We start from the raw sequence: 24,410 nt of genomic DNA on the forward strand, positions 1-24,410 counted from the left end.
GAGCACAAGGCAGTCCCAGACGCCCCTCGCGGAGGATACAGGTTTGCAGAAGCCTAAACAGGAGGCCTGTGGAATTGCCAACTCCAGCATCCATTTGGCTCGGTGCCGGGGCGCGAGACATTGGTGAAGACACAGTCAGTCTTCCGGGAAGCAAAGATCAGGAAGCACCCTTGGAAACCTCACCAGCAACGCTGCTTTTCCGGAAGAGGACCCTATTACAGCGTGCTGGCGGGCCGATGTGGTCTAGGGGGGGAGCTGCAATAATGAAGCCTCGCCCCCTCCTTCCCCACAGCGGATAACCTGCGAGGGTCTGCGCGGCAGGATGCTGGGCTCCAGAGCCACACCGCTGGCCTCCCGTTTTAACTGGATTTTTATCTGGATTTAAGGTTCACTTGGGTGAATGATATAAGCTCTTGGATCTTTGTCTCCTCATCTGTAAAATGGGGCTAATAAGAAAATTCCCCCTAGAGGATTAAGTTAACATATGCAAAGCCCTTAGAACAGCACCTGGCCTATGGTAGGCGACAGCTATTTTTATTAGGCTGAGGGCACTCACTGCCTGCCCAGCCCATGCACAGCGGACCTGGGGCTGCCTGGGCAACATGCCCTGTGCCCTGCCACCATCCCTCCTGGGGACGCTAAAGCCCTGGAATGAATTCTCAGTGTTTTGTACAGAAAGTGTGTGTACAGGAAGAGGTGGAGAAAAGGGGAACCTCTTAACACTGCTGGTGGGAACGCCAACTGGTGCAGCCACTGTGGAAAACAGTATGGAGGTTCCTCAAAGAGGTAAAAATAGAACTACCCTAGGAGCCAGCAGTTGCACTACTAGGTATTTACCCAAAGAGTACAAAAATACAGATTTGAGAGGGCACAGGCACCCCCATGTTTATAGCAGCACTATCAACAATAGCCAAAGCATGGAAAGAGTCCCAATGTCCATCGACGGATGAATTCATAAAGCAAATGTGGTAGATATATACAACGGAATATTACTCGGCCATTCAAAAGACGAAATCTTGCCACTTCTACCAATGTGGACGGAGTTAGAGTGTATTATGCTGAGCGAACTAAGTCAGAGGGAGTCAGAGGTGGCTCAGACGGTTAAGCGTTCAACTCTTGGTTTCAGCTCAGGTCATGATCTCACAGTTTGTGGGTTCCAGCCCCACGCTGGGCTCTGCCGCTTACAGTACAGAGCCTGCTTGGGATTCTGTCTCTCCCTCTCTCTCTGCCCCTCCCCCCCTCGCTCCCTCAAAATTAAATTTAATAAATATAAAATAAAATAGGCACTGGCTGTGATGAGCACTGGGTGTTATATGTAAGCAATGACTCACTAAATTCTACTCCTGAAACTAATATTATACTATATGTTAACTAACTGGAATTTAAATAAAAACTTGAAACTACAAAAAAAAAAAAAAAGTATGTGTACTATACGATTGAACGATATCAAATTTTTAATGAAGGGGAAAACTACTCATGAGATTAAGTGAAAAGGAATAAAATTCTGTACATATAGCCTGACCTCTACTAGAGTTTAAAAAAAAAAATATTTTTTAACGTTTATTTATTTTTGAGACAGAGAGAGACAGAGCGTGAATGGGGGAGGGTCAGAGAGAGGGAGACACAGAATCCGAAACAGGCTACAGGCTCCGAGCTGTCAGCACAGAGCCTGACGTGGGGCTTGAACTCACGGACCGCGAGATTATGACCTGAGCTGAAGTCGGCCGCCCAAACGACTGAGCCACCCAGGCGCCCCTCTACTAGATTTAAAAAAAACCAGTGGCGAGCACACACTGCATGAGAGAACATGAAAGCTTAAGTGACCTCAGGTGTTGACAATATTTCTGAGATGATTTTTATTATCTTTTTCGTATTCGTCACAGTTTCCAGATAAAGTTATCGGTGTTTCTTTTGTAATCAGGTAAAAATTATAACGCTATAAAAAGCTCTTTTAAAAAGCCTCTGGAGTCCAAACCATAATGAGATACCACCTCGTCCCTGTTAGGGTGGTTACCATCAAAAAGAGCAGAAAATGACAAGCGATGGGGAGGGGAGGGCACGGAAAACCTGGATGCACTGCTGGTGGGAAACAGTGTGGTGGGCCCTCACAAAATTAAAGACAGAATCGCCAGGGGCGCCTGGGTGGCTCAGTCAGTTAAACATCCAGCTTCGGCTCAGGGCATGATCTCGTGGTCCGCGAGTTCGAGTCCCGCGTCGGGCTCTGTGCTGACAGCTCAGAGCCTGGAGCCTGCTTCCGATTCTGCGTCTCCCTCTCTCTCTGCCCCTCTCCCACTCGTGCTCATGCACTCCCTATCTTAAAGATAAACATTAAAAAAAATTATTTTAACATAGAATGACCAGGGGCGCCTGGGTGGCTCAGTCGGTTAAGCGTCCGACTTCGGCTCAGGGCATGATCTCATGGTCCGTGAGTTCGAGCCCCGTGTCGGGCTCTGTGCTGACAGCTCAGAGCCTGGAGCCTGCTTCCAATTCTGTGTCTCCCTCTCTCTCTGCCCCTCCCCCACTCGTGCTCACGCACTCCCTATCTTAAAAATAAACATTAAAAAAAATTATCTAAAAATAGAATGACCAGCCGATCCAACAATTCCACTTCTGGGGACACAGCCCCCAGAAATCGATGAGTCATTTGAACGCCCACGTTCATAGCAGCACTGTTCACGGTAGCTAAAATGTGGAAGCCACCCAAGTGCCCAGATGAATGAACAAGATATATCCAATGAACCGCTACTCAGCCTTAAAAAGGAAGGAAATTCCAACACGTGCTACAACACAGATGAACCTCGAGGACCCTGGGCCGAGTGAAGGAAGCCAGTGACAAAGCGACACATGCTGTATGACTCCACTTAGGTGACGTACTCACGGCAGTCAAATTCACAGGGACAGGTAGCAGAAGGGTGGTGGCCAGGGGCTGGGAGGAAGGGAGAAGGGGGAATTATCGTCTAACGGGTAGAGTGTCGCTTTTTTGCAAGATGGAAAGGGTTCTGGAGATGGATGGGGGTGATGGCCACACGACTACGCAATAAACAAAACAAAACAAAACAAGCCCGCGGGGGCACCTGGGTGGCTCAGTCGCTTAAGCGTCAGACTTCAGCTCGGGTCATGATCTCACGGTTCATGAGTTCAAGCCCCACATCGGGCTCCCTGCCATCCGCACAGAGCCTGCCTGGGATCCTCTGTCCTCCTCCCTCTCTGCCCCTCCTCCACTCCCACACATGCTCACTCACTCTCTCTAAAATCATAAATCTTCTTAAAACGCCTTCCCAAGATGAAGAACATCGGCCCGCAGAAGCTTACCACCTCGGGCTAGAAAGGCACCCCCTCCGTTTGCTGGTGGCCATCACCGACTTGTGCAGCAATGAAATAAAAGTCTGCGCAGCTGAGGTTGCCGGCAATCCTGGGCCTTCCCCAAACGGTTCCCGGTCCCCGTGCAGAAGCCAGAGGCGCGCCGGGGACGATGCCCTCTGCGGCCTCCCCACAGCCGGCCCCAGCGGCCCTCTGGGCGCTCTCGCGCCCAGGACAGGCTCAGGTGCCTCTGCCTCTACTCACCCAACTTCGAAGATGGACTTGCTCTTCTTCACAGCCAGGGCGAGACACTTTCCTCCTTCACTCGTTATTTTGTTCTCCCCCAGCCTGCAGAGAGAGCCGCGTGCACGTCAGCTCCCAGCTGTGAGGGGACTCCGCCGCCGTCGGCACCCTCGTCCCCAGCGCGGGGCCCCTCTTGGGAGGTGTGGGCTTTGCCCTGGGACCCGCGGCACCCATGCCCTGGGCTTCCTCTCGAGGAAGGACCCAAAGCCCTAAGGAGAGCCGCCGGATTCCTCTCCAGGAGGTGGTCGCGGTCTCTGCCGAAACTTAGGGACCCGTAAATAACCGCCTTTAAACGTCCCTCATTTCCATCAGCAGGCCAGGGAGGCGCCCCGTTCAAGTGCGAGTGGCCAGCCTGTGTGTGTTCCCGGCCCCAGTGCCGTTCCAGGGGCTCCTCCGGGCCTGGCGCTCCGTCACCTTTGGCAGAGCATTTCTGTGACGGGACCAAGGATCAAGCCCCTGCTTGCAACCAGATGGGTGCTAGGTCTGAATGGCTGTGTTCCCCCCCAAATCCATATTCTCAAATCCTAACCCCTAAGGTGATGGGATTAGGAGGCAAAAGGCCCTTGGAGGTGATTCGGTCGTGAGGGTGGAGCCGTCACGAATGGGATCAGTGATTTATTAGAAGAGGCCCCACAGAGCTCCCTTGCCAAGATTTCCCCCCAAGGTAGGTGGCCCTGCCTCACCCTCAGGGCGTGATTCCCCCCTGCGGTCAGCTCTCCTTCCCACACACAGGTCTCTCAATTTGACCCACGTGGCCTGGGGCAAGCGGAAGGCTTTAGGGCGAGTGCACCTTCTGGTGACTTATATTCTGGGTCTGAATGATGAAGGGGTGACCCACAGGGGCTCCCGAATAAGCCGCCACACCCAGCCCACTCACTTCAAGTGCGTGAGGCCCTTGCACTCGTCCAGGATTCTGGCGATGTACCGGGCTCCGACATCGGTGATCTGGTTGTTATACAGGCTTGGAGAGAGAGCACAGCGTGAGACTTTGGGACCCCCGGCGTCGGCTTTTTTGTTTTTTTTTTTTTTTTCTTGGTACAGTTGACACAGTGTTGCATTACTTTCACGTGTACAACATAGTGAATCCACAGGTTTGCGAGTTATGCTACGTTCGTTACAAGCGTGGCCACCGTCGGTCACCAGACGATGCTCTCACAGTATCACCATGTTCCTTGAGCTGTCTGTCCCTTTTATTCTCGCGTCCCCACGGGACACTTTTAAGTGGGTATGTGCTGGCTGCCGATACCTGAAGTCTGGGCTGAAAGGAGAGAGGAAGGGCACACAGAGAGCAGTTTGGGGCTCGGGGGTCTCGAAAGCCGGGTGCAGAGCCAGCTCCGCCACTTTCCCAGCCTCTGCTTCTGCTTCTGCCTCTGCGATGACGAGGAAGAATCACCATGCCCCCGCGGGGTCATTAGGATGATTATGTGCGACCAGTCAAGCAGCAAGTAATGGGTATTTTTCGATTAAGGTCACAAGCAGCAGCTTGAGGGACAGTGAGTGTCGGAAGCTCCCGTCTCCCTGTTAGTCATTTTACCGCCTCGTACCAATTCAACAAGAAGGCAGAAAAAAGCGGAAAGTGGTAAACAGACAGGTTTCAAGTGCTCAGCAGTTTGGCGACTGATGTGGAGCCTTTTGTGGGCTTTATCCCAGCTGCTCTGAATATTCATACGTTTTGCTGCAGGTAGATTCAATTACTTGAAACCCGGGTAATGCCCTCGACCTCACTGGCCATATCACTTTTACACGGCACATACACTGACTCCGGATTTGTGTCTTTCGCTCAGGGCTCTGGATGAGGGACTGTGGATCCACAATCTAATACGTAAACAGCATCTGGCATTTATAAAAGGCAGCCCGAGCCACTCCCTCAGCAACCCCCAGTCACCGCTTGTAAAATACTGGCCTGGATTAGGATCTCAATAGACAAGTGAAAGACACTTCTGGGCTTGCTCAAAGAGTGGGCTGCTGGCCGAGCCAAGAGCAGAACCCAAGACTCCTGGCCCCCTGTCCAGGGCTCTTTCTGGTGGCTCGGCCATCCTTCCAACCCTCCAGTGAGTCGCACGAACGGCAGTTTCCTGCTCCTCTGTATTATTACCACACACCTGATCTGGTGCTGTTGAGGCATACGTACCCTAAAAACGTCAGAATTTTGTATTTGGTCAGCTCTTCACATAACACCTTTACCCCGCTGTCAGTGATCTGGTTTACGCTGAGTCTGAAACAAAACAGCAAAGGAAGTTGAATCACGGCAGCTGCTCACTATGGAGGAGTATGAAGGCCACAAGATCCAGAAGCCTGTAGGTCCTGGAGTTTTCCCAGCTATAAACGCTCCCCTGAGACAGTGGCCATGGCAGTCAGCCACAGAGCTCCTAAAGGATCTGGGTGTCGTGGGGCCAACAGACCCACGCGGAACTGGCCCGTCAGCAAGACTACAGCAGAGCCCTGACTCGACATGAGGGCTACGAGAGACACACAAAGGACACGTGAGGCCGGTCACCTCTGACAGCCTGCATTTGCGGGTGGCCTACGTGTCGGTCAGGCCTTCTCTGTGGCTCTCACAACACAGCAGGGGCTGTGGATTTGGAAACGTGTGGAGCGGCTTGTAGTGATGGCAAGGCTCGGGGAGGGAAGGCCCCGCCACCTGGCAAGGGGGGGGCCAGAGCTATCAGGTGGCCTGCGAAAGGCTGGACAGTCCCCACAAGAACTGTCTCACCCGCAGCGGCAACAGCCTCCCCATCTGGAGGTCACATTTACAGATGGGGGCAGGAAAAGAGAGCCTTCGGGATGATGGATCTCTCCTGCACAAGGGCCAGCCATTCACGGGAACTGTTCTGCACAGTCCCTGTACTAACAGGATATTTTGATGTGGCTAATATGTGAATTTTTTTTTTTCTTACTACCAAGTAATCTGTGTAACAAACTACCCTAATTTTCTCAATCCTTCACCCCGTCGTTTACATGAGGCTGAGGGACAGAGGAAGGCTCAGGGATGGAGGAGAGTGAGGGAGCAGGGGTGGGTGAGACAGTAATCCAAGGGTCAGCAAACTTTTTCTGTAAAAGGCCACAGAGCAAATATGTGAGGACCATGTGGCCTCTATTGCAATTATTTGGTTCCATAGTATGAAGCAACTGTGGGGCACCTGGGTGGCTCAGTCGGTTAAGCGCCCGACTTCAGCTCAGGTCACGAACTCATGGTTTGTGAGTTCGAGCCCTGCATGGGGCTCTGTGCTGACAGCTCAGAGCCTGGAGCCTGCTTCCGATTCTGTGTCTCCCTCTCTCTCTGCCCCTCCCCCACTCCTGCTCACAACTCTCTCTCTCAAAACTGAATAAATGGTAAAAAAATTTTTTTTTATAGTGTGAAGCAGCTGATATGTAAACATATGGGTGTGGTTATGTTCCAATAAAACTTTATTTACAAACACAAACCCTGGGACAAACTGTGCCAGCAAGCTGACCTCTCTAATAAGTGAAAGGCTGAACACATTTGATTTTTAGGCCACGTCAAAATGATCAGGTCAGCTACTCAGGGCCCCTCCTCCCAAGGTGCCCACCTTGGTGCTGGGGCACAGTGTGTACACACACTGCGTGGCCATCCCAGGGTGGCAGAGGCTGCTAGTCACTTCCAATATCTGTGCTTTCTTAGAAACAGAATCCCCCATTTTTTGAAGTGGGCACATGATTACGTTTGCCCCTGTAAAATGTAAGCGGAAGTCTCATTAGCCATAGCTGACAAGTTCTCAAAAGAATGAGGTATGTCCTTCTTTGCTTGCCCCTTCTTCTTCGTGGAGGCTAGAACGTCAACAGAATGGCTGGAACTAAGCAGCCATGTTGGGCCAAGAGGTGGAAATCAGGTAGTGAGGGCAGCAAGGCCACTGTAAGGCTGAAGACGGCCTGGACTCCAAAGATAGCTACTTGGGGCAGGAGCACCACCTTGGAGCACTCCATCTTAGGAGATGAGCACAGGGAGGCCACGGTGTGTGAGAGTGCCCCAGGCGGAGAGCACAGGCCTGGGCTCCCTGCATCTCACTGCCCCCACATAAAGTACACTCTAGCATTGGTGTAACAGGTACCCAGAACCCGTTCCAAATCCCCTCTCCCCATCAGAAATGCATGAGCCAAGTTATGGAGAACTGATACCGTCAGAGAGATTTACAAGCTGTCTTTTATACAGGAAATGCTAACAGGAGAAAGCAGACTGGCCTCTTTCCTCTAAACCATCAAACAGGAAACCACTCGAAAGTGAGCATTCTGTACTAAGATCCCTGGCAGCTCAGGGCAGCTGGCTTTGATTGTGGAAAGTAACAGAGGCCAGTGAGCACACAGTCTGCTCTTTATGCAATCCCAAAAGCACCCACGTGCCAGAAACCCCTCACTGGCTATCTTTGAGCCTCCCATGAATCTCAAAAGATTCATTCTTTAGGATTCTGCCTCTACCATGGCCCTGCTGTGTGACCTTGAGAACATCTCTGTGCCTCCACACCCTCGTTTGCCAAAATGAAGGTAAGAGTCCCTACCACCTTAGAGGGTTGCTAAGAGGATTAAATCAGATAAAGTCTGCAATGCACTTCACCCTTTCTCAATAAACGCCGGTTGTTATTACTGTAATTGCCAGGATACCAGCGTCTCCTTCTTCCAGATGAGGGCTCAGAGAGGCTAAGCAACTCACTCGAGGATGCCCAGCCAGGGCCGACCCGGCTCTGCCCGCTGCGGAGGCTTCTCTCCCAGCTGTCTGCCACCGTGAGATAGAATAGGCTCGGGTGTCCCCAACACCAGGGGTCACGAATGCCAGGGTAATTCAGGAGCTCCTACCCCAGGAGGCTCCTCCTGGTGCTTCCCCGAGCTCGGCCCGCCCCGGCCCCCCCTGGGCTGCTCCCTGTGCCCGGCGGCCTCACCTGATGACCGTGAGGCGGCTGAAGCAGGGCTGCAGCTCCCGCACGCCGTAGTCGTTGAGGTTGTTGTTGTCCAGGTCCAGGGCGAGCCGCTTGCGGAAGTGGTGCAGGACGAACGAGAGGGCGCTGCAGTCAGCCGAGCAGGCGTTGCAGTAGGTCAGCTTGAGGTAGTTCGCACAGATGCCCTTGGCCGCCAGCCGCCCCACCTTCTCGCTCTGCGTCTCGTAGATGCAGCGCAGCATCCAGATGAAGGTGGGCATGGCCTGCACCTGGTTGTAGCCCTCGTACTGGAGCCGGGGCAGGCTCTTCAGGTGGGCCCGCAGGCTGGCAAACAGGTGCGCCCACAGGGCCTTGCGCTTTCTCCGCAGGACCGCCACGGGCACCAGGTGCCGCAGGAGTTTCTGCTTGGCCTTGGACAACAGCCCGCACAGGAAGAGGTTGGTGAACTGGAAGTGATCCCTGTTCTTGAAGAGGTCCTCCCCGGCCAGGCCGGGGCCCCGCAGACACCGCACAGGGAGAAAGGAGGGGTAGCAGGACTCCACGGCCGCCTCGCCAGGAAGCCCACACTCCCGGAAGAACCTGAGCAGCTGCTGCGTGCCTACCTTGTCGTCCGCCACGAGAAAGAAGGCGGTAAAGAAGGCCTGGAGGGTGACGTGGAAAAACTCATAGGCCTGCTGGTCACCCCCGAGGCCCTGCTCTGGCACGGCCCGCAGGAAGCCCAGCTGCAGCTCTCCGTCCTGCACCTCGGCGGCCCGCACGTCCTCCTGGCCAAAGACAAAGAGGTTCTTCTCCATGCCCTGGTGGGCCACCCGCCCCAGCGAGCGCAAGGCGGCGCCGCCGGCGCGGAAGGTCTCCGTCCGGCTGCGCGTGTTCCGCTGGACCAGGCTGGTGGGCTGCGTCCTGTTCAGGTGGACCTCGGTGATCAGCAGGAAGACGTCGGTCAGGGTCACCGTGCAGTCAGGCAGCTGCGTGGAGATGTCCGCAACACTGTGGAAGTGCTGGAAACAGCGGAAGACGATCCAGCAGAAGAGGGGCACGGCGCACAGGCTGCAGAGGTTGGGGTTGGCCTCCAGGTGGGCCAGCAGGCGGTCCCGCACGGCGGGCTCGGGGAACACCCTCTGGGTGTAGGCCCGCAGGTGGCTGGGCGAGAAGCCCCGCAGAAACACCTTCTTGCGGAGGAGCTGGCGCGGGATCTCGATGCCCGTGCGGGCCGTGAGCAGCTTGGCGGCGCCCTTGAGCAGCTTCCCGCTGAGCAGGTTGGCCAGCAGGGCCAGGGGGTGGGCGGGCTCCCAGGGGGAGGAGGTGTCAGGCACGCTGCTCAGGTCGAAGTCCGAGTGCAGCTCGTCCAGGCCGTCGAAGGTGAAGAGGGCCGTGTGGGGGAAGCGCAGCAGGAAGGCGAACACCTCATCCGGGTCCTGCTCCGGGTAGCAGTAATGCTTAAAGAGCAGGTCCTGCAGGCACAGCGCGTCGTCCTCCTTGAAGCAGCTGAACACGCGGCAGCGGAAGTGGAAGAAGAACTTGAACTCCGCGTCCAGCAGCCCCGCGGCCCACAGGCCCTGCAGCCGCTGAAGCAGCATGGACTTGCCCACGCCGGCGTCCCCGAAGATGAAGATGGTCTCGCCCTGCTCGCTGAGGACGCCAGTGGAGTGGTCCAGCAGGCAGGCCAGGCTGCCCAGCAGGCCCAGGCTCTCGTTCCTGAAGCCCACCAGCTCCACGATGGTGTCCGTGTACATCTCCTCCAGCAACAGCTCCTCCTTCTGGGCGTAGCACAGGATGAACTTGGAGTCGAGGCCCAGTTGCTGTCGCAGCTTCTGGGTGTACCTGCTCACTGGAGGGGGTGGGGGGGGAAAGACAGCCAGTTCCATTGAAACTCTTTAAGTAATCTCTACACCCAACATGGGTCTCGAACTCATAACCCCGAGATCAAGAGCCTTATGTCCCCCTTGACTGGGCCAGCCAGGCATCCCCTGAAACTCCTGTTGTCGAGGCAGAGATCGCCTTAACCATTCTTTTGCTTATCACTCTGCTCTGAAAACAACGGGTAGTCTTACAAAACTACATGCCAACACTTCTGGTGAGAAAATACATTTGACATTAATCCCGATTATAAATGAGCTGTGCCAAATCGCCAAAACGGAGTAAACTGAGATGAAAACTAGCCTTTTTCAACCTGAGGGTCACTGACTTAGCGCCTGCCCACAGGGGAGCTGGCAGTAACATGCTCTCATGGGCGTGGACTTAAGCAAACCTGAGCTAGAGATGGGCCTTACACAGAGAGGGAGGTGGTCCTTCCCCAGACAAGAGGCTGTTCAATAAATGCCTTACAGATACTTTGGTGGGTGGGGGGCTAGGCGGTTAGTGGGTTAAGCTTCCCAGTTGGGCTCCGGTCAAGATCTCACGGTTCGTGAGTTCAAGCCCCGCACCGGGCCCCATGCTGGCGGCACAGAGCCTGCTTGGGATTCTTTCTCTGCCCCTCCCCCACTCATGCAGGAGAGCTCTTTCTCTCAAAATAAATAAACTTTAAAAATACTTTGGGATTTTAATTATAATTCAGGTACAAAAATGAGACATACATGCCCATTTCCAAATTCATCTATAACTTTTTCCCATCAACTTAGACCAACTTGGCTGCCTGCTTAAAATTTGTGAATTACATTTTTTATAGCTTTCGTAAGGCATAACTTACATACTATAAACTCACATATTTTACAATAGGCATTGTATACTACTCAACGATTTTTTACTCAATTTGCAAAGTTATGCAAACACCGCTACAATCCAGTTCTAAAACATCTCCATCATAAGCCCACTTCTAGCCAATCTCTGCCCCTGGCCCTAGGCAACTACCAATCTTCTTTCTGTCTCTATTAGTTTGCCTTTTCTGGACATTTCATATAAACAGAATCACGCAATATATAGTCTTTCATGTCTGGCTTTGCAGAGTGACTCATACTTTAAAAGCAATACTAAAGTAGCTGGTTAAAGGAACCAGTGGAGACATCTTTTGAAAGAATTATTCATCACAGGCAGGAACATTTTTCTTTTCTCCTGTGGAAGGAAACAGAATGAAGCAGGAAGGGGCATTAAGTGCTAACAGTGGCCACAGGTATCTGCCAGAGCTTGGCCCTGACATTGCTGGTTGGCCTGGTTTCCCCTAAACACACACCTGATTTTTCTGGGACTTTGTCCTTTTTTTTCTGTGTTCAAGGTCAAACTAGGTTCTTTAAACATCAGAGTCTGGGACCCTGGTGCGAGGATATTTTCAACAAGTGTCTCAAACTGGAGAGAGCACAGGCATGGAGAGAAGACTCCCTGGTTCCCAGACCAGATCATGGCCCCGATTACGTGGGCTCACTGCAGCTTGAACTGCTCTTGTCCTTATCACCATGCGCAAATACACATTTTTGTGATTACCGTCGGGGCTCCTTCACTGGCCTCTGAGCTCCCTGAAAACAAGAACCACGTCTGATGCGCTCCACACGGAACCCGTGGCACCAACACAGTGCCTTTGCCCATAGTGGGTACATCATTAATACCTGTTGGACTAATGGATTAGCTAATGCAGTACCACTGTGCTTTGGAAATAAGGATTGGCACTGGAGGTGACAGAAGAATAATTTGCCTAGAATAAATCCCCCAACGAATAAGAATCCTGGGCCAGATGTCTTCCTACAGACCATGTGAAGACGAGTTAATACCTATTCTTCTCGAACTGTTCCAAAAAAAATAGAAATAGAAGGAAAACTTCCAAACTCATTCTCCAAAGCCAGAATTGCCTTGATTCCAAAATTAGACAAAGACCCCAGTAAAAAGGAGAAGGATAGGCCCATATCCCTGATGAACATGGATGCAAAAATTCTCGACAAGATACTAGCAAATTGAATTTGACAATACATTAAAAGAATTATTTACTGGGGCACCTGGGTGGCTCAGTCGGTTAAGGGTCTGACTCTTGATTTCAGCTCAGGTCATGATCTCACAGTTTATGAGTTTGAGCCCCGCATCAGGTTCTGCACTGACAGTGTGGAGCCTGCTTGGGCTTCTCTCTCTCCTTCTCCATCTCTCTCTGCCCCTCCCCTGCTTGTGCGCTCTCTCTCTCTCTCTCTCTCAAATAAATAAACTTTAAGAAAAAAAAAAGAATTATTCACCATGATCAAGTGGGATATTCCTGGGCTGCAGGGCTGGTTCAATATTCACAAATCAATCAACGTGATACACCATTAATAAAAGAAAGGATAAGAACCATACGATCCTCTCGGTAGATGCAGAAGACGTACTTGACAAAATCCAGCATCCATTCTTGATAAAAACCCTCAACCAAGTAGGGATGGATGGAACATACCTCAACATTAATTGTTGCCATTAATTGTACCCCAAACATAAAGGTCATATATGAAAGACCCATTGCTAATATCATCCTCAACGGGGAAAAACTGAGAGCCTTTCCCTTACGGTTAGGAACAAGACAAGGATGTCCACTCTCACCCTTACCATTTAACATAGTACTGAAAGTTTTAGCCTCAGCAATCAGACAACAAAATGAAATAAAAGGCATCCAAATTGGCAAGGAAGAAGTCAGACTTTCACTATTTGCAGGCAACATGAAACTCTATGTTGCAAACATGAAAGACTCACCAAAAAAATTGCTAGAATACATGAATTCAGCAAAGTCACAGAATATAAAAACCAACATGGGGGCGCCTGGGTGGCTCAGTCGGTTGAGCGGCCGACTTCGGCTCAGGTCATGATCTCGCGGTCCGTGAGTTCGAGCCCCGCGTCCGGCTCTGTGCTGACAGCTCAGAGCCTGGAGCCTGTGTCAGATTCTGTGTCTCCCTCTCTCTGACCCTCCCCCGTTCATGCTCTGTCTCTCCCTGTCTCAAAAATAAATAAACGTTAAAAAAAAAATTAATTAAAAAAAATAAATTAAAAAAAAAACCAACATGCAGAAATCTGTTGCGTTTCTATACACCAATAACGAAGCAGCAGGAAAAAAAAAATCAAGGAATCAATCCCATTTGCCATTAATTGTACCCCAAACAATAAGATATCCAGGAATAAACCTAACTAACTAAAGAGGAGATCTTTGGAAAGATTTTAAAGAGGAAAAAAATTCATTCTTGAATTTGTGCAACCATTAAACTGTCTATATATGTCAGAACAGTAAGTAACCAAGAGGTCACGAGAGAGGCCGTTCCCACAATTGCACAGGCCTCTATACAGATCAGACCAGCTATGTGTGCTCGGTTCAGTCACAGTCCCCAGGCTGCCCTTGGACAACAGGGAACACAACACTGGGCCTACTGCCTGATGTAGAGGCCAGGGCTGACCGTGGTGGACCACGCTTTCATGCGCTGCTGGGCCCACACACCGCAGCATTTCCAAACCCCCAGGCCTTGCTTGCTTAGTGTCTGCAGTCCCCCTGGGGAGGACTCGTACCTGGGTCGGTGTTGACGACAACTCTGCTCCGAATGAGCTCGGAGGGGGAGAAGCCAGTCTCCAACAGCCAAGGCCTGAGATCCACGTAAGCATCTGCAAGTTGCTGGAGCACGTAGAGGAAGAACTCGGACACTTCCTCGCCCTTGCTCTGTACCAGGTCCAGAATTTTGCGAACCTTAGTAAGAAATTAGACCACACAGCTCTAAGAAACCAGGAGGCTTCCATGAACCCAAAAGTAAAAAGGTCGGACTGGCCCAAGAGGTGTGCCCACCCCCAGGATTCCTCCTGTGTCTCCTTGTCCCTCTTCACCTAACACTACTGCCGGCCAGGAATGAGTGTTGCAGGGAGAAAGTTACCTCTTGGGCATAATGAGGTAGGTGCTGGGCCACACAGCAAGGGGCTAACAGACCCCCATGGAAGTTACACCCTAAAAAAGGCTTTTTATATTATTCAAAATGCACGAAAAAATCATGTAAGTCAGTTACTGTGCTTCCCCCAGAAGCCCTCTGTCTCCTCAGAGCCTGGCAGGATCACATGACAAACAAGTTCTGTCACTCCTTGACCCAAAGAGTGTTCAGTCTTGCAATTCTCTTTTTCAGGAGATGACACAAAGCTAAAATGAAACTAAGGGCTGTTAAGACCTCCTCCAGTGGCGTATGGAAAAGTCTTTACTGTGGACCCAGCCTGGGACACAGTTGTTCCCAAATCAGAGGCAAGGCCATTCTCAGAGCCTTACCCAGCAGTGAGCAGCTCTCTGGAGTCTAAAGGCACTGAATGAACATCACTGCTAAGGTGTGAGGTGGTCATTTTCTTTTTCTCTCCTCCTACTCGAAAGTGGATTGAAATCAACCAGTTTGGGAAGCAGTACACAGAGCGAGGAGAGCAGAGACGTAAGAGGAGTCTGCTCTCAATGCGCACACAAAAAGCAAAATGTGCAATTGTGTAACCAGCTGATAACCCCAGCGTTTCTGTTTTATCAACGACCCCAGTGGGAAATTCCGCCAATGTACTAAACTCCCAGAGGTCCTCACTCAGATCAGCGGGAGAAGCCCCTTCTGGCTACCAGCCCCTGTCACCCGCACCTTGTCAGGCTGTGTGGGGCAGGCACACACGATCTCCGCATCTTCAGAGGAGAAGTAGTCATTCTTCAGCAAGTTGTCCACCAGACACTGGGTGTTGCGGATGTGAGTGACCAGAAGTTCCCGGTTGATTTTCAGCAACTTAACGTGGGAGTGAGACTCTGATGGAATGATTCCCATCTCACCGTGGCCCTGCTTTTCCATGGCTAAAGGAGCAAGCAGCTACTTTGCCCAAATTCATCTTTGGCTACACGTATCTTCCTGGCAGAAGGGCAATCAGGATCCAGGGCGCCCGCCTCTCTCTCCGTGATGCCCCTGAAGAGACCAACGAAGTCACCAGTGAAACCAAAGCCATGGGAAAGATCCCTCCCTGCCCTTTGGTCCTGGAATTTCTCTACTTCAAGCAGGAGGGGTCATGCTTAAGATGGTGATCTGAGATGTATTAAAGAAAAAAATCTTAATTGAATGGCTTCTGCTTGTGGGTTACATGCCTAGAGAGAGTGACCAGAAATATATAGCAAATATACAGCAAAACTTGTTTATTTCCTCTTGAATAAAACAAAAGTGTGCTTCAATCCTAGCCTGGAATAGGGATGGAAAGATATATTACTTTCCATAAAAAGGTTAACCGGGACTGGAGGTTTCCACATACCCCAAGAGGGGAGCACCCAGAATTGGGAGCAAAGGAGCCATGGGGTGGGAGGGGTTGTTGTGGGGGGCAGGGTCTGAGCGAAAAATGGCCTGAGGAGGGAGACAGGCGGCATGAAGTCTCCTGTGGTAGCAAAGCCTCCAGGAACCTGGGCACAGTGACGTCTCAGTCATTACTGCCCATTGTGGATTGTGCCGTAGCCCTCCTGCACCCCTGTTCTAGCTATCCTCATACCTCCAGCAAAGTCTGCCATATACAAGCACCTCAGGCAATGAAGGAGGAGCAATGGCCGTGTGTGGAATGCAATGGGGCAGGGGGAGGGCAAGAAGGAAGGTGACATGGACTTCAAGTGGCAGCTGACCAGGAAAGGCCATCTCCCTGGAAACCCTTGAAACCCTTGTGCACCTGCTGAACCTTCTGTCTGGGTAGAAATAGGGACCCAAGCCATTTTATGTGGGTATTAAAAACTAACTTGGGGGGCACCTGGGTAGCTCAGTCAGTCGAGCGTCCGACTTCGGCTCAGGTCATGATCTCACGGTTTGTGGGTTTGAGCCCCGCGTCGGGCTCTGTGCTGACAGTGTGGAGCCTGCTTGGGATTCTGTTTCCCTCTCTCTCTGCCCCTACCCTGCAAATGCTCTCTCTCAAAAGAAAGACAAACAAACATTAAAAATTAAAAAAAAAAAAAACAAACACAACTAACTTGGGTTCACCTGAGCTAGATGAGATAAATAAACCTTAGAAAAAAATTTAAAAACCTAACTTTAAAACCTAATTTGAGCTACCCCAAATTGCGCTGATTATCTTTCTTGTTCCCTAAGATCCTGTGGCCACTTCTCCACTCATCCTTGTGTATATAAAATGGGTCATCATCTTAGAAGCAGAAAGACCCTGACCTGGCCACTCAGTCCCTCATCTAGGTAGGAAAACTCACAGATTTCAGACAGTTTTTAAACTTTTTGTTGTGCCCTGCCCGCCCTCCGCGCCCCCCCCCCCCCACAGCCACAAATGACAGACCTGTAAACACAGCATCATTCATGTTTTACGAGCCCACGTCCATTAACATTCAAGTCCAGCGGTTCTCAGCTTTTTCCCCCAAGTCACACATGAGGCTCCTGGTCTTTGACACACTTCCAGTTTTCCTTATTTTACTTATCAATTTGCTAAACATTGCAAGCCTTCCAGGGATTTCCCAGTGGGACCCCACGCAATAACTTTCCTTTTATAACCTGAGTGACTGAGCAGGACAGACTACACTTGAACACTCTAAGCAGCAGGAGGCCAAGACATCTTTACCAAAAAAAAAACAAAACAAAACCTTTCAGGGATGGAAATGATTGGTTAGTTACTGTTCTAGTAACACGCTCACCTCTTAGATGTTAACGCAGCCTTTTCTGCTGAGGTCAACTGTATGCCCCATTTTAGGATCCACAGCTTTGGGAAACTGGTTCCCTGAAGGGACACCAGGTGATAATATTAAATTTATATTAGGGGTTAACGATACCTTTTCAAGTTTCTGGCCTTATTCTTTGAAGTAAGTCAGAATATTTTAGAACAACATTCTCTCCTTAAATCTTCCATTTCCAACTTCTTTCTGGAACCTGCAAAATAAAAAAAAAAAAAGTTTTCCTTGAAAATACTATTGCAATGAAGGGCGAACAAACAAATGAAATTGACGACTAGACAGTTTCGAACCCAGAACTCAAGGATGCTGGGTACCACCTGGAGGGTCTTCCTCAGGGCCATGTTTTCTACATGTCATTCAGACAACACACTCACCTTTTTTTTTTTTTTTGGCCATAATTGAGTCCTACCTGTACTTTATTTGCTTCACTTTGTGCTTTAAATTGACTGTTTTATTCTATTTTTTGTTTTACTTCTAGTATAGTTACTAAACAGTGTAATAGTAGTTTCAGGGGTAGAACAGATTGATTCAGCACTTCCATACGTCCGTCACCTGTCACCCAGCGCTTATCACAGCAAGTGCACTCCTTAATCCCCATAAATAAACTATTTCGAAACCCAGATTAATTTTTTTTTTTTTTTGAGTAGGCTTCCCACCCAGCACAGAGCCTAATGTGGGGCTTGAACTCATGACCCTGAGATCGAGACCTGAGCTGAGAACACTAAGCCACCCAGGAGCCCCAACACTCAGATTCATTATTTTATTTATTTTATTTTATTTTATTTATTTTATTCTTTTTATTTTATTTTATTTTATTTTATTTTAATTATATGAAATTTATTGTCAAATTAGTTTCCATAACAGATTCATTTTAATTTTTTTTTTAATGTTTATTTATTTTTGAGACAGAGAGAGACAGAGCATGAACGGGGGAGGGTCAGAGAGAGGGAGACACAGAATCTGAAGCAGGCTCCAGGCTCTGAGCTGTCAGCACAGAGTCCGACGCGGGGCTCGAACTCACGGACCGCGAGATCGTGACCTGAGCTGAAGTCGGACGCCCAACCGACTGAGCCACCCAGGCGCCCCATAACAGATTCATTTTAAAGGAAATTTTATACTGCCATTGTAAGTGAAAACTATCACTTTCGATAAATAGAAAGTTACACAGAAATAAATCCGTCGGAAATAAAACCATGCTGTTGGATTCCAGCTCAACAGTGCTGCCTGGAGAGATCCGAGGTCTGAGGCCTGAGGCCTGTGTGCTCTTAGAAACATTTGAGGCCATTAAAGACACAGTAGGACAAAACTGAGCCTTTTTCCCCCCTTTGGTGATAATCCTAAATCTGAGAGAACTGGAAAGGAAACTGCCCACTTCACGAGGCTGTATTTTGCCGGCCACCACTCCTGCCGAAGGCGGCTTGAGATGGGTGTTACCTATCATCTGTTCAAACCTAATCTGCATCCATCTGCAATAAGGGTCCAGTTTTACTCATGGCTCTAGCCTCTTTTGAGCCTGCGATTCCCACAAAACCAATGATCTCTCCCCTCAGGCTGCCCCATAATAGTCCCTCAGACATTTCTACTGCTTACCATCAAAGGCAGAAACTTCAGTCGCCTGATTTAGAGCCACTTAGGCAAAGCAACAAATTATGTGCCAGCCAGCTGGCAAGGGGGCTATTGTACTATAATTTCCAAAGCCCTGGTTTGAGATTTAATCAGATTTGCAGAATGAGCTCAATTCAGCAGGAACTTATGGTAAAGAAAGCTGAACCTGCCCAGGTATACAGAATCCAAGGGTAGACGGAATATATACCATAGGACACGATAGAGAAATTCAGTTTACAGGCATCTGGAATACCAAGCAGAGTCAGGGATCTCCTGGCCCCAACAGGGCACCCATTACTATCTTCGCCTGGTAAAAGGTGGGTCTGGCTAATGAGGCCAGTCTAGTTGTCACTTCCAGGCAAACAGAAGACCAAGGTTGGCCAGGGTCAGGTTTGGTGAGCTGGGCCTGCTCTGATGGGTGGGGCTCTCCCGGGCAGTGGTGCAGAGCCAAGAAGACAGAAGGTGGAGATCCTGGTGAGGCATGTCCAAGAAACAACCATAGAAAACATGAAGCCAATGGAGGTGGCCGGAAAAACTAGACAGACCCATGGCAGAATAAAAGAGGAAGATGAAGCAGAGGAACGGAGCAGAAAAGGTCAGGGAAGGGCCAGTCTCCCACCTAAAGCCATCTCTTGTGACAAAGGCAAGCGGGGGTGGAGCCTATTGGTGGGGAGGGAGCCTCTTGGGAGCTGAGGGGTTTAGATGGCACCCCCACCCACTCCTCTTCTTCCTGGCTTTCTGATCTGCCCTCAGAGAGGTTTAGTTCCCAGGTAACAGAATGCCAGGGTCCATCCACCACCTTAGGCTCCTTATGGAAATCTGTGCCCAGGTCCCATCTTGGAATTTGATCTTCTAAGCTAAATATAAAGTCTGCAGAGCCAATCAATCAATCAATCAATCAATGGCTCAGGGAAGCTTCTCTGAAGAAAACCAAGCAAGTATTGGGGAAAGGCAAGCATTCAAAGGAAAAAAGAGGTAGAGACAGGAGAGAGACATTCTGTAAGACTATACAGCAGATGGTTGACTAGAAATGAAACGCAAGCCACATGTGCAATCTAAGATTTCCTAGTAGCCACATTAATAAATGTCAAAAGGAATCAATTATTGCAATATGTAATCAAGATAGAATTAAGGAAATATCTTACATTCATTTTTTTTTCACACTAAGACTCTGAAACCCAGTGTGCATTTTATACTTAGACCACTTCTCGGTTTGGACCAGCCACACATCAAGTGTTCGCCAACTACATGTGGCCAGGGGTTACTGCGTTGGCACAGCTGTAGAGGAAGCACTGGATGCTGGCGTAGGAAGACATCAGAGCTCCTCCCTGTCCCTGTTCCATTTTATTTTTTTTTATTTTTTTATTTTTTCAAAAAAATTTTTTTTAATGTTTATTTATTTCTGAGACAGAGAGAGACAGAGCATGAGTCGGGGAGGGGCAGAGAGAGAGGGAGACACAGAATCTGAAGCAGGCTCCAGGCTCTGAGCTGCCAGCACAGAGCCCGACGCGGGGCTCGAACTCACGGACCGTGAGATCATGACCTGAGCCGAAGTTGGCCGCTCAATCGACTGAGCCACCCGGGCGCCCCTCCCTGTTCCATTTCAAATACCAATGCCAGGAATGACTGAATTGGCTTTTCAGCTTAGTTTCGCAGAAAGTCAGTGAGGCAGGTAGTTAAAAAAGTGAGGTCACTGATAGTTCTGCCAGCTCAGAAAGGAAGTACTGGTTTATAGACCTACTGGTTTATAGTCGGTGTACAATTCCTTTCAACTATCACATACAAATTTACAGCTTTTTATGCTTCCAAAGATTAAAACTAAGAACTATTTTTTATCAAAGCATTTTTGTGAGGGGCGCCTGGGTGGCTCAGTCGGTGAAGCGTCTAACTTTAGCTCAGGTCATAATGTCCCAGTTTGTAGGTTCGAGCCCCGGGTCAGGCTCTGTGCCGACAGCTCAGAGCCTGGAGCCTGCTTCGGATTCTGTCTCCCTCTCTCGGCCCTTCCCCGCTCACACTGTCTCTCTCTCCCTCCCTCTCAAAAATAAATATGAAAAAAATGTGTTTTCAAATGCTATAGATAGTATAATGAGACGTTCACACACCATGGGTAGGAATGTACCCTAGTGGAGAACATCTGGGAACCCATTTGACAGCACATATGAAGAGCCTGTGAGAAGTTCGTTTTAGCGATTTCCCATTCTAGAGACCTGTCCTCTGCAAATATTTCCTATTCTAGAAGTCTGCCTTCTGAAAAGATTCAGAGGCTCTGACAATTTTGTGGGTTTTTTTTTTTTAAACAGTTTTCTTCTGCTTCTAGCTGTAATACAGTAGCTTATGACTCCCACAGAGGTCAACTGCAGGTGAAGTGATCAACAAATTGGGGTATAATCATACAGTACAGTGCTATTCGATAATAAATATGAATGATACAACACGAATATCACAGATATTATGCTAAGAGAAACCAGACTCAAAAGACTGTGAATGATTCCATTCATACGATTCCAAAAATCTGACCTAGAAATCAGAGCAGTGGTTCCCTGGGGTGGGGGGTGGGAAGACAGGAGAAACTGCCTGCATAGAGAAACACGAGAAATTTCTGGGGAGACAGAAATGTCCTTTATCTTTTTTTGATAAGTTTTTTTTAAATGTTTATTTTTTGAGAGAGAGAGTGAGTTCTGCAGCTCTGTGGAGGGTAGGGAGCCATTTTGGCAGAGACAGGACAGAGAGAGAGAGGGAAAGTGTGGCATATGGAGATTGCACAAGAAGAGCACTTCCCCTGGAAAGGAGCTGGACGGAAAGAGTGCAAACACTCACAGGGCACTTGACAAGAAATCTGTCCCCCAAAACCATTGATGGGTAGAAAGGAGAGGGTTTCAGTTCTATCAGGATTCTATAAACAGTGGAGGGCAGAGTCTGAAGGTTCAGAGCTCATTAACTGGTGGCGCTCCAGTGATAGAGTAGGGCAAAACCCCAGGAGTGGGCAGCACAGTCTGAGGGTTCCCTGTGTCTTGTGGGGAGAAGCTGTTCCCCTGCTTGGAGTACATGTGGTAGAGGCCATATGGCCTCCTCACAGGCAAAGTTTTCAGTGGACCCCAGAGAGAAGCCACGTTTGCTGGTATTGGGACAAAGACTTTAGAGTGTGGCAAATTGGCACTGGGTAGGTGTTGTGATTTGCCATAGACTTTTTTTTTCCTCTCTTCTATCAAGCTTCTTTCAACAAGCAGACTGAAACACACCTAGGATCAAGCTTCCTTTTTTTGATTTTGTTTTTAATTTTTACATTTTTATTTTTTATTTAATTTTTTTCTTCCTCCAAAATGACAAGATGGAAGAATTCACCCCAAAAGAAAGAATAGGAATAAATGACAGCCAGGGATTTAATCAACACAGATGTAAGTAAGATGTCTGAACTAGAACTTAAAACCATGATTATAAGAATACTAGCTGGGGTTGAAAAAAGCATAGAAGACACCAGAGAATCCCTTTCAACAGAGATAAAAGAACTAAAATCTAGTCAGGCCAAAATAAAAAATGTTGTAACTGAGATGCAGTCTTGAAGGAATGCCGCGATGGTAAGGATGGATGAAGTAGAGCGGTGAATCAGTGATATAGAGGATAAAATTACGGAAAATAATGAAGGAGAAAAAAAGAGGGAAACGAAGGCAAAAGCATGATATAAAACTTAGAGAACTCAGTGACTTATCAAAAATTAATAACATTTGAATCAGAGGAGTCCCAGAAGATGAAGAGAGAGGAAAAGGGGCAAAAGGTTTATGCAAGCAAAGTATAGTGGAAAACTTTCCTAATCTGGGGAAGGACACGGATATCAAAATCCAAGAAGCACAGAGAACTCCCATTAGATTCAACAAAAACCAACCATCACCAAGGCATATCATAGTCAAATTCACAAAATACACAGAGAAGGAAAGAATTATGAAAGCAGAAAGGGGAAAAAAGTCCTTAACCTACAAGGGATGACAGATCAGGTTCGCAGCAGATCTGTCCACAGAAACTTGGCAGGACAGAAGGGAGTGGCAAGATATATTCAACGTGCTGACTCAGAAAAATATTCAGCCAAGAATTCTTTATCCGGCAAGGCTGTCATTCAAAATAGAAGAAGAGATAAAGACTTTCCCAGATAAACAAAAACTAAAGGAGTTTGTGACCATTAAACCAGCCCTGCAAGAAATTTTAAGGGAACTTTTTGAGTGGAGAAGAAACTAAACAAAACAAAAAAGACCAAAAGCAACAAAGAAAGGACCAGAGAACATGACCAGAAACACCAATTCTACAAGCAACACAATGGCACTAAATTCATATCTTTCACTACTCACTGTAAATGTAAATGGAATAAATACTCCAATCAAAAGACACAGAATATCAGAATGGATAAGAAAACAAGACCCATATACATGCTGCCTACAAGAGACTCATTTTAGACCTAAACACACCTGCAGATTGAAAGTAAGGTAATGGAGAACCATCTATCATGCTAATGGACATCAAAAGACAGCTGAAGTAGCCATACTTATATCAGACAAACTAGATTTTAAAACAAAGGCTGTAACAAAAGATGAAGAAGGGCATTATATCATAATTAAGGGGTCTATCCACCAAGAAGGTCTAACAATTATAAATATGTATGCCCCCAGCTTGAAACAACCCAAATATATAAGTCAATTAATCACAAACATAAAGAAACTCATTCATAATAATACCATAATAGTTAGGGACTTTACACCCCCATTTACATCTAAGCAGAAAAATCAACAAGGAAACAATGGCTTTGAATGACACACTGGACAAGATGGGCTTCATAGATATATTCAGAACATTTCATCCTAAAGCAGCAGAATACAGATTATTCTCAAGTGCACATGGAACATTCTCCAGAATAGATCACACACTGACCGGGTCACAAATCAGCCTTCAACAAGTACAAAAAAACTGATATCATACCATGCAGATTTTAAGACCACAGTGCTATGAAACTTGAAATCAACCACAAGAAAAAATTTGGAAAGACCACGAATACTTGGAGATTAAAGAACATCCTACTAAAGAATGAATGGGTTAACCAAGAAATTAAAGAGGAAATTAAAAGGTACATGGAAGCCAATGAAAATGAAAACACAACAGTCCAAAACCTCTGGGACGCAGCAAAGACAATCATAAGAGGAAAGTATATAGCAATCCAGGCCTTCCTTAAGAAGGAATAAATGTCTCAAATACACAACCTAATCTTACACCTAAAGGAGCTGGAAAAAGAACAGCAAATAAAGCCCACTACCAGCAGAAGAAGGGAAATAATAAAGATTAGAGCAAAAACCAATGATATCAAAATCAAAGAAACAGTAAAAGAGATCAACAAAACCAGGAGCTGATTCTTTGAAAGAATTAACAAAATTAATAACCCCCTAGCCAGATTTATCAAAAAGAAAAAGGACCCAAATAAATAAAACCATGAATGAAAGAGGAGAGTTCACAACCAACAACAAAGAAATACAAACAATAATAAGAGAATATTATGAGCGATTATATGCCAACAAATTGAGCAATTTAGAAGAAATGGACAAATTCCTAGAAACACATAAACTACCAAAACTGAAACAAGAAGAAATTGAAAATGTGAACAGACCTATACCCAGGAAATAAATTGAATCAGTAATCAAAAATCTCCCAACAAACAAGAGTCCAGGGCCGGAAGGCTTTCCAAGGGAATTCTACCAAACATTTAAAGAAGC

The 24,410-nt window shown here is 48.2% G+C and overlaps 1 protein-coding gene across 3 annotated transcripts in view; it reads right to left on the minus strand.

Annotated features, from left to right (window-relative positions):
* The window catches only part of NOD1 (nucleotide binding oligomerization domain containing 1), a 76,078-nt gene that overhangs the window by 23,523 nt on the left and 28,145 nt on the right, over positions 1-24,410 (minus strand). For 2 of the 3 annotated variants that reach the window (XM_042921387.1, XM_042921396.1), the window contains exons 2-8: positions 17,158-17,254; positions 15,011-15,322; positions 13,929-14,103; positions 8,496-10,320; positions 5,735-5,818; positions 4,481-4,564; positions 3,565-3,648 (exon numbers count right to left, since the gene is read on the minus strand). In XM_042921387.1, coding sequence (XP_042777321.1) covers positions 3,565-3,648; positions 4,481-4,564; positions 5,735-5,818; positions 8,496-10,320; positions 13,929-14,103; positions 15,011-15,211 — 2,453 coding nt within the window. In that variant the 5' untranslated portion in view covers positions 15,212-15,322; positions 17,158-17,254. The other variant, XM_042921407.1, reaches the window with a different exon arrangement.

The sequence above is a fragment of the Panthera leo genome, chromosome A2 (assembly GCF_018350215.1).
Source record: "Panthera leo isolate Ple1 chromosome A2, P.leo_Ple1_pat1.1, whole genome shotgun sequence".
Classification (NCBI taxonomy): domain Eukaryota; kingdom Metazoa; phylum Chordata; class Mammalia; order Carnivora; family Felidae; genus Panthera; species Panthera leo.